The sequence below is a fragment of the Trachypithecus francoisi genome, unplaced genomic scaffold (assembly GCF_009764315.1).
Source record: "Trachypithecus francoisi isolate TF-2019V2 unplaced genomic scaffold, Tfra_2.0 Lachesis_group9, whole genome shotgun sequence".
NCBI lineage: Eukaryota > Metazoa > Chordata > Mammalia > Primates > Cercopithecidae > Trachypithecus > Trachypithecus francoisi.
In genome coordinates this window covers 75,968,828-75,979,454 of record NW_022681474.1, presented here as the reverse complement: position 1 = coordinate 75,979,454, position 10,627 = coordinate 75,968,828, and the positions used below count along the sequence as shown (strand labels likewise).

The following is a 10,627-nucleotide window of genomic DNA, read 5'->3' as shown; positions in this document are numbered from 1 at the left end:
AAAAGCGGAAACAAAAGAGTCTCGCCGGCGTCCCCGCCCGCACACTCGCGCTCGGGCGCAGACGGAGCAGGCACCGGCGCCCGGAGCGAGCCAGGGAGCGGCGAACCGGGGACCCACCGCGCGGAGCCAGCTGAGCTGCCAGCGAGCCCAACTCGCGACGACCCACGCCCCCGAGCCCCGCAGCCGACCCCTGCCGGCCGGTGTCCCCACCGCGATCCCTGACCCATGGCGCTGAAGCGGATTCAGAAAGTGAGTGCCGGGGCCGGGCCTGGGGCTGCGGGGCAGCGGCCCCTGCCCACGCTGACTCGGCCAGTGGTCCCGAGAGATATGCAGGGAGAGCACGGGATGGAAGGGTGGGCCGGGGTGCGGGCAGGGAGCCGGAGGCTCGGGCCCGGCCAGCGGGCACCGGACAGGTGAGGTAGGAGCGGGGGCAGGTCCCAGGCGGCCGGAGGAGCTTGAAGGCTGGGGGCCCGTGGCGCGCTCGCGCTGGGGCCGCTCCCGGAGCCCCAGGGTAGAGAGCCTCCTCCGCGTCCAGACCGCCCCGAAATCTGTGCTTCACGGTCACGGCTGGGTTTTGCCCTCCATGAGGCTAGTTTTGACCCCTGTCATGCTGTGTTTTCTCCAGGCTGTTTCTTAAGCCTGTCTCTTTTATGTTCTTGCCTACCCGGGCTCCCCGGGAGGGTACGGAAGGTGGGGTGGGCCTGCAGCCTTTCCCCGCGGAGCTGTCGGGTTGGTTCTTTCTCCTCTGCGGTTGGCTCTTGCTCAGTTGCCCGAATGGGCTGGAAAGCCCATTTGCGGCCAAGAAGCCAAGAGAAGGCTCCTGCCCCTTCTATTTTGGTGCCTCTGCTGCTGCCACCTCAGGTCACATAGCTGTAGCGAAAACATAGTTGCTGATACACAACAAGATGACCTCCTGGCTGTGATTCACGGTGAGTCAAGCCAAACAGGTTTTTTTTGCCCCTCGAGATAAACTTAGATGTAAAGTTCGAGACACAACATAAACTGTCGCAAATAAATTGTTTTGATGCTTTGACACATGGGTATAGAATGAGGAAGAAATGTATATCTTCATCCAACAACTGTTCACCCATCTCAACCCTGTGTATGGAATTGTCTTTTTTTCACAGTATTTATTGCCACCATTTCAGAAGCGAACATCCTTCAGAACTGAGATTCGGGCATTTCTTTCTGTTCATTTTTATTTCTTGTTGGTTTGTGTACTGACCCAAGTTTTAGGTTTTACAGTTACAGTTCACACTGGGAACATTGAGAATGTGTTTGTTAAATAGGGAGTGCTTTTCACTAAGTTAAGCAACAGTGGTCAGTGTATTTTGTAGTTGTTTCAGAAGAAATTAATGCCCACATTTTTATCTACTTTTTTGACCAGGAGTCCATTATAGCAATAGTAAATGTTAGAGCAGTGATAGTGACGTACACATTGTATTCTGACTCGCCACTAGTGGCATCTTTAGGTACAGAGGACAGCAACTTTTAGAGCCTGCCAGTTTTTTATTTTCAAATTCTAAATCTGTGGATCACCTGTTATTTGTTGTCCCATTTAAAGGTCGTCTTATTGTAAAACATACAGTTAACAATCGGCATCAGCATTTATTAAGTCATAATGTTTTCTTGTTTGAAGATAGTTCAGTTACACATTGTTTTATATAAATATCCTAATTTTGAAGCCTCAGTCAGCCTCTTTACCATAACTTGCATACTTATTAATGACGATGTAATATTGGTTCACATTTGGATCAGAAAATGCACATCTTCCAAGGAAGTTTTCAAATTCTATTTCCTTCTTTCCTAGTTGTGAGAATTTTTCACATGATTTTGCACATACAAGATCTTTTTAAATTATCACTGTGTTTTTTTAAGAGATGGGGATCTCAGTATGTTGCCCATGCTGGTCTTGAACTCCTGGCCTCCAGAGAGTCTGGGATTACAGGCACAAGTCACCATACCCAACTAACAATAGCGTTTAAATGCTGTGTAATTTGTCCACAGTAAGTGGATATTCAAAGAAATATGAACATTGTTTGTAAATACCATGCTTGGCAGTTCTCGTCAATCACCATGCTGAACTGGTGTATTTGATTTATATTTATAATGTGTGTGTCTAAATCTTTTCTTTTTAGTATTTATTGGTTATTAGTTTATAGAGTTGTTCAAAAAAAATTACTTACATAGAATTGATATCAAACATGTGACAAATTGATATTTTGGAGAAGAAATTGGGATCATATACCATCACATCTCTATGCGTTCATCTTTGGCTTCCCTTTCTGATATCAGGCAAGTTAACTTACACAAGTCTTCTTTCCATTAATCACACATTCAGACCATTTCCTCAAACCTTAGGGGTGATTATTTTGATTGATTCCCAATTTTTCCTCCTCCTTTATCTACCTCCTTGATTAGAAGCCAATTCTAGGTCAGTTGTGCCACCTGCCATATGAACAGTTATACCATCTTCTTCTTTGATGTCATCAGTATAGACATTCTTATTTGAATCTTTCATGTTCCAACAAATGAAGATGTATACTAACTTTTGGCCTTTATTCTTAAGCTCCTATTGAAGTGTTACTATAGTTTTCCTGTACCTAAAGTGGCAGACTGTAGAGCTGTGTGGAACCTCAGATAAGTCTGCCGTAGTGTAGTAGAGGGTACCAGCACGGGAACAGCTTCTAGGGTAGTGTCTTAGAATCACCTGAGGGACGTTTTCAGACTATCTCACTTCTATAAATGGAGAAGTGTTGAATCCCTCAGATGGGTTGGGGTGGAAAGAAGACTCAGAACCACTGATGTTCTGGCCTGTCCTTATTCAAGGAGGGATCCAGAGGCCTGGAATAGAGGAGTGCATTGTCCTAGGATAATCTTTTTTTGTTTGTTTGTTTGAGATGGAGTCTTGCTTTGTTTCCCAGGCTGGAGCGCAGTGGCGTGATCTCGGCTCACTGCAACCTCTGCCTCCTGGGTTCAAGCAATTCTCCTGCCTCAGCCTCTTGAGTAGCTGGGACTATACAGGCACACGCTGCCAGGCCTGGCTAATTTTTTGTATTTTAGTAGAGATGGGGTTTCACTGTGTTGGCCAGGCTGGTCTCGAACTCCTGAGCTTAGGCAGTCCACCTGCCTCGGCCTCCCAAGGTGCTAGGATTACAGGTGTGAGCCATCACACCTGGCCAATAATCTATTAATTGGCTTGGCATATTTGAGAACGTTAAGAAGTTCATGATTTCACATTTCTTCACTATGAAAAAGAAAAAGATGATTGGATTAAAATTATATGTGAAGACAGAGCATGGAGATATCAATGCTTAAAATACATTTTTATACTAGAATATACTAAATATTCTAGAATATACTAAATGATTTAATGCTCTGATTTAGTGTGCCAGTTTTGCATTCCAGCTCATACATTTACGCACCCATGCCCTATTTTTAAATACAGTGAAAGATGTTACCACAGTCACCTAAATCATTAAAAGAAAAATGTTTGAACAAAGTCTAAGGAAAGATACCTAAAACATGTCTGAAAAAAGAGGACAGTTTTTCAGCTAAGTATCTGTTTTCTAGAATTAATCTCTAAGTTGTTTCTTCTATCAATACTGTTTTCATTCCTTGATACACTTTTTTTGGGGGGGATTATTTTTTAAATTACAGATGTTAATAACCCAATACTGAATGTTTTGAAACCTAAAGTGGGAAAAAAGGAAATCCTAAAACAGTCATTATCGTCATCATAGATCTTATTTGATAAAGAATTTGAGGTAGTGAACATCATGCTAGCATTATGTGATGTGATGTGATAAGTTTCTTTCCATTTTTGTCTGTCTTTTGAAAAGTGAGGCAATAGAGTTTTGTTTTACAAATATAGCAACCCAAAGAACTATTCCTTGGTGTGTAGTTCTGCCCCCCAAATGGAACATTAGTTGTTTTTGTTTTTTAATAATCAGTGTGATCTGAAACATGTATACAGACATATAGATTAAAATCAAATTTGATTAATGTTTTGAGCTGCTGAATTTTTTTGATTTGTAAAATTTTATGTTAAACTGTTTATGTTAGTCTAGAAAACCTTAGGATACTTAACCCAGCCCTCTATGGATGGAGCATCAAATGGAAGAAGAAGGTCTGAGGTTTTTTTGTTTTGTTTTTTGTTTTTAGACAGGATCTCATTTTGTCACCCAGGCTGGAATGCAGTGGCACAATCTCGGTTTTCTGTAACCTCCATCTCCGAGGCTCAAGTGATCCTCCCACTTCAGCCTCCTGAGTAGCTGGGACTACAGGCCCATACCACCATACCCAGCCAATTTTTGTATTTTTAGTAGAGACAGGGTTTCACCATGTTGGCCAGGCTAGTCTCGAACTCCTGACCTCAGGTGATCCACCCGCCTCAGCCTCCCAAAGTGCTGGAATTACAGCCACCTCATGCAGCCAAAGGTCTGGTTTTTATTCCTGGCCGTGTGGCTTACTAGCTTCATATAATGAGGCTTGTACATATTTTCCCATACATTTCCATACAATGGATATGTATGGATATCCATACATATGAGGCTGCTGATCTCAAAAACCAGGGTGTATGTAATGGTTACTCTGCCTTATAAGTACGTGACATATATTAATTGACTTAATTCTTAGTATGCCCAAGAGGTAGAAAGAGTGTTATTTCCATTTTACAGATGATGACACTAAGGCAGAGAAATATTGAGTAGTTTACTCATGATCGTGTTATCTAGTAAGTGACAGTGGTGCAAGTCCAAAACAAATGGTTGACTTCAATTCCATATTCTTTTTTTTTTTTAATTCTAGAATCTTTTATTTAATACCTTCTCATGCCCAGTTAACACAAAAATAGTTGCAGTTACATATCGCTAATGAAAGCCACCAAACTGCCTATCTGAAGGGAGAGTCTAGGATCTTTCTCTTCCACCTCTGTCCTTAGGAGAGAATGAAAGTTTTTGGATATTGAAGAGAGCATTCACTGAGCTTACTGAACTCATCAGATATTCTATAAAGCTTTCTGTCTAATGTAGCCACTAGCCACATGGAAACAAATTGGCTATGAAAATTTAGTTTTCAACCTTGAGCTTTATGAACTCTAAATATAGATCAAATATTGCTGATGAAAATTTAGTATCCAAATTGAGATGTGCTGAAGTGTAAAATATATACTGGAATTTGAAGACCTAGTATAAAAGTCTAAATAATTGTTACTAATGAGATATTTATAAACAGATATTTTTATATTGATTAAATTTTGAAATGATGACATTTTGGATAAGCCACCTAGTCAGGCTAAGACTCATTTTCTTTCTCTGTAAAATGAAGGAGTAAACGATATCAGAGTAGATGGTGAAACCTCCTTATAGGACTCACTTGCCTTATTCTGTCTTTACGTTCAGGTTCTAGCAAGCGGACTGTGGGCAGAACATTTTCCTCCTTGTTCAGGCAGAGCAAATCTGTGGGCTTTTAAAGAGGGTAACATTGTTTCTTAAATCACTTTCCGTAATTTAATGTCAGTAATCTATATATAGAAGAGAACAGCCACATTCCCTAAGAAAGTTTTATATGACTTTACCTTTTATTTTGCTTTTAAGCTTGGCTGCAATATTATTACTGAACCTGTGACACTTCACTTAAAATATCAAATCCTTTAGTGGAGAGGGTGTTATTTCCTTTTCTTAATCTTTTTATACGTCAGTGATTGTGCCCCCAGGCTAGCAAATAAAATCTGTCGATAAACTGACTGAACAATGCTATCCAATAGAAATACAATGTGAGCCACATTTGAATTTTAAATTTTCTAGTAGCCACATTCTAAAAAAGGGAAATAGAAGCAAGCAAAAGTAAATTTAATACATCTTATGTAATTCCATGTTCTTAACCACTTCAGTACATAGCTTCTCTTATCCACGTGAACTCATATCTATTATATTTAAACTGGAAGACATAGAGTCAAATGGGTTTATGGGATATAAGTGCTTTGCAAACTGGAATGTTCTATACGAATGTAAAGTGGTATTATAATTAAGACCTTGGCATATTTAATCATTTTCACTGACACATTGCTCAAATGTATTGATTGTGCTGTGTAAATCTCTGCTCCAAAGTAATGCACGCTGAGATCGTTTAATGTTGTAAATCAGTAATATAACTTTGATCATCTTTGTTTCATCGCTTTGAATTTCTCTCCTCCAAAAGGATTTTGAAACATTGGTTGTGGTTCATAAATACTCTGTCAAAAGTATCATTGCATTGTGAAGTTATTATTTGAGGTAACTGTTTTTGAATTGATAGAGTCATTTGGTTCCTGTAGTGGTTTTGAGTAGTAAACTGTTCATATTATGAGATTAAATCCAAGACTCTAGTTCTTTCTAGAAAGAATGATATAACTTAAAGAAGCACAGTATTTATGCGTTTTGGGATAAATGGTTTTCCTTGAGATGAGAGGGAGATAGTGTTCTTTCTCTAATAAGCCACTATGTAAATGTTTCTTTTAAATCTTTGTAATTAAGCTCAGTCTTTCTTTTGCCCCTGATACCGTATTTTTCTTTCTTCATCACAATAAAGGTGTAAAAAAATGAGGTAACTTATGACAGTTAAAAAGTTCTGAGATTTTTTTCTCTGTGGAAATAAATAGCCTAGAACTAAATAAGACTGTTTATGCCTATTTTAAGAAGCCAGGCACATATGAAAACCAAACCTAGCAGGATGTGGGATTGGCTCCAGGAAAGCAGAATAGCGTCCTTACTCACTTTAGTTCCCTGAAATACGCATAGAAAACATATGGGCCCTTTATTTTCATTTAATGAGTGCTACTAATAGAAATGATAAACCTAATATTTAGCCATAAAACTAAGTTAATGATCGTCTACTAATGTAATAGCCCCCGCCTTTTTAATAGTGGATAAAGTAATTACATTGAATTAACAACAGGAATTGAGATACTTATCCTCTCTCCTCTCCTGTGAAATGCTGGAATAAATGATACTAGAATATATAATATGACCCATATTTACAGAGTTTGGAGATTGGAGGGGTGGGTCCTCAGGCTACCTTAGCACATATGTCTGAAGGCAGGACAGGTTTTATTTCTGGCCCATCTTGGTCTTGATGATCTCTGAGAAGCTAAGGTGTTTCTGTGCTTAGTTTGGTTCTGAGATGAATCTGTGAAAGTTCAGTTTCACACGTTAGGCAATAACAGGCTGTTGTGTTCCAGGAGTTGTCCTTAGTATGGGGAGGAAGCTGCTATCTAGAAGCATACAGTCTAGTGCTGTCCATTCCACCATCATGCTCTGCATCCTCTTGTCTTGCCTACTTTCCAGATTTATTTCTCACTGCCCTCTGTTCATATGGTCCTGTTTGTATGGCTCATCTCCTTTAGTGACACCACAATGCTTATTTAGATTCCTGGTCTTGTTTTAGACTTAAGAAACCTCTCCAGTGGGGGTGAGCTGAGGAGCTGGTTCCTTCACCTTAAGCTTCCTCAAATAATAATCTGATTGTTTTCATTGTAGGTGGCCACTCTCCTTATGTGAGGAGAGTTTGGGAGTAGTATGGTTGGATTGCTCTAGAGAAAACTAAGTGGACCTAATGAATGCTCTGGGCTCGTTGTTCTTTTCTTAAACCAGAAAATCTCCGGCTTGTGTTTTTACTTCTCCCAAATTTTGCTGTATTTTGTTTTCACTTAAAGATATTTTCTAATTTTCCTTTTTATCTCTTCTTTGACCCTTGGATTATTTAGAAGTACATTATTTATTTGCCATATGTTTGGGAATTTTACAGATAGCTTTCTGTTACTGATTTCTAATTCCATTATGGTCAGAGAACAAATTCCATTATTATATGACTCCTTTTAAATTGTGGGGACTTGTTTTGTTTTTCCTGAGACGGAGTTTGCTCTTGTCGCCCAAGCTAAAGTACAGTGGTGCAATCTCGGCTCACTGCAACCTCCGCCTCCTGGGTTCAAGTGATTCTCCTGCCTCAGCCTCCCAAGTAGCTGGGATTACAGGCACCCACTACCACGTCCAACTAACTTTTTGTATTTTTAGTAAAGGCTAGGTTTCACCATGTTGATCAGGCTGGTCTTGAACTTCTGACCTCAGGTGTTCCACCTGCCTTGGCCTCCCAAGTAGGGACTTGTTTTATGACCCAGCCTTTCAGGTGCTCAACAGCACTTTTGAATGAATGATGGTTAATAGTTCGTAGACTTCCTTTTGGTATTTTCTGGTTGGTATCTATTGATGGTAGGTTATTTCTAAGAAATGGATGCCAAACTAAGGTGTACACCTTCCCAACATCTTTCTTTTTTCTCTTTTATGAGTTTCCGAACAGTTTAGTGAATAATAAACATCCACTTTTTAAAATGGAATTGAAAATATTAGTGCTTTGCATATAGTAAGGGTGTTGTTTCATGAAACTTTTGTTTTGGTTGTGTATGTGTGTCCCTGTGTGTGTGTGTACTAGGTTGTAATGTAAAATCTTTTTCACGTTATGAATTGCTGTAAGGAAAGCTGGAAAATCACTGTTCCATAACATAAGATCCTTAGGTAAAATTAACGTCAAAAATACATGCCATACAAACATACATATACATGCATACATATATAGGGAGAGCAAATGAATACATATACACATACATAGAGTCACACAAATACATTGATACACATATACACATAATGTAAACTGTTCTAGCCTTGGCAGCATTTCCATTTGATGCAGACTGTATGCATTGTTTCCTTCTACAAGTAGCAACATTTTAGTGACTGATGTACAACCATAATATTCAAGAATAATACTGGATGATACTAACACAGAGTAGAGAATTTATTATGAAACACTTTAAGTGCCCACTATATGCCAGTTATGAGGTATAGAGCTGTAAGAAGCAATATGTAATAACAAATATTTGGTAGGTATTGGTAGGCATGTTCATGTTTTACACGCGTTTTAACAAATGGGCAGCTAGGTTTTCTGTTTTTTCTTCCATCTTTTTTTGGTTACTGTAAATAGTAAGTTTTGATAATGGAGCACTCAGAATGTTCCATTTGCATATTTTATGTCAAAATTCTATTTAAGTTGTATTTAATTTCCTATCAAGTTTTTCTTGCCTCTCAGAGTATCTTTAAACACAACTCTCCTGAAAGCTTATGAAGTAGTATTCATTTCTAACCTTTTATATGATATAAGCTCCTGAGAAAATACAAGAATTCCTTCTCATTCCTTCACTCATCGCACTTTGTTTCTCTGGTGCATAGCTAAAAATGTGCAAGTGGCCTTAATACAGTACTGGAGCATTGTTTGCTTCAGTGTTGGTTGAAAATAATGTGCTCTAGCTGTTACAGTGTTGAGGTGAGTATTGAACTGGGGTAGTAAGAGTGCTGGAGTAGAAGTCAGATGGTCTGAACCTTCGTCCTAGTTTGGCTTTGTGACCTTGGCCAAGAGACTCATAGTCTTTATATTCCTCACCTGGAAATTTAATGGATTGAACTTGGTACTTTATATCATCCCTTCTGAATCATAATTTTAGGCAAACCTAAATAATGTTATTTGCTGTTTTTGTTTGTTTGTTTGTTGCAGCAAACAGTAGTGATCACAAAAACAAACACTGAACTTTGGCACTGTGCTTTGCAACTATATTAGACTTAACTTAAAATTCCATTTATTTTGAAATATCAGATTTGAAATAAATGTTGACATCTCTTAATGTATAATATAAGGTCAATAAATCTTACTCTTTAAATAGCAATTATTTATGATGCAAATAAAATGTATTTCTATTATTGCACTGGTAACATAATGTGCTTCTCTAATTCACTTTAGCTTCTCTGTATTTCACGGGTAGCTTTTGTACTTAAAAGAGTGTTTTATCCACATATTTAGACAACTGCCATACACAGCTGCACAGCTGCCCTGTAGGTAATAGTTTTTTTTTTTTTGAGGTGAAGTCTCGCTCTGTCGCCCAGGCTGGAGTGCAGTGGCGCGATCTTGGCTCACTGCAATCTCCACTTCCTGGGTTTAGGGGATTCTCATGCCTCAGCCTCCTGAGTAGCTGGGACTACAGGTGTGCACTACCATGCCTGGCTAATTTTTGTATTTTTAGTGGAGACAGGATTTTGCCATGTTGTTCAGGCTGGTCTCGAACTCCTGACCTCAAGTAATCCACCCACCTTAGCCTCCCAAAGTACTGGGATTATAGGTGAGACCCTGGTGCCCAGCCTGTGTAATAGATTTTTAAGATTCAATGCTGGGCAGGCACGGTGGCTCACACCTGTAATCCCAGCACTTTGAGAGACCTAGGTAGAAAAAACATTTGAGCCTAGGAGTTTGAGACCATCCTGGGCAACATAGTGAGATCACATTTATAAAAAAAAAAAAATTAAAAAAATAGCTCAGCGTGGTGGCACGTGCCTGTAGTCTCAGCTACTTAGGAGGCTGAGGTGGGAGGATCACTTGAGCCCAGGAATTCAAGGTTACAGTTGATTGTAACCTTGTTACAATCTGTGATTGTGCCACTGCACTTCAGCTTGTATGACAGCAACACCCTGTCTCAAAAGATTCAAGTTAATGCATTTATGGAACACCTTCTGATATAAGGCATATACTAAATGCAGTAAGGAGATGCTAG

At 39.5% G+C, this 10,627-nt stretch overlaps 1 protein-coding gene across 2 annotated transcripts in view; it reads left to right on the top strand.

Moving 5' to 3' along the window:
- The window catches only part of UBE2D1 (ubiquitin conjugating enzyme E2 D1), a 35,101-nt gene continuing 24,474 nt past the window's right edge, over window positions 1-10,627 (top strand). Inside the window, exon 1 of one of the 2 annotated variants that reach the window (XM_033209970.1) lies at window positions 1-249. Coding sequence is in view for 1 of the 2 variants with exons in the window: in XM_033209969.1 (XP_033065860.1) it covers window positions 226-249 (24 nt within the window). In the remaining variant the exon portion in view is untranslated. The remainder of the gene's footprint in view (window positions 250-10,627) is intronic. The other variant, XM_033209969.1, reaches the window with a different exon arrangement.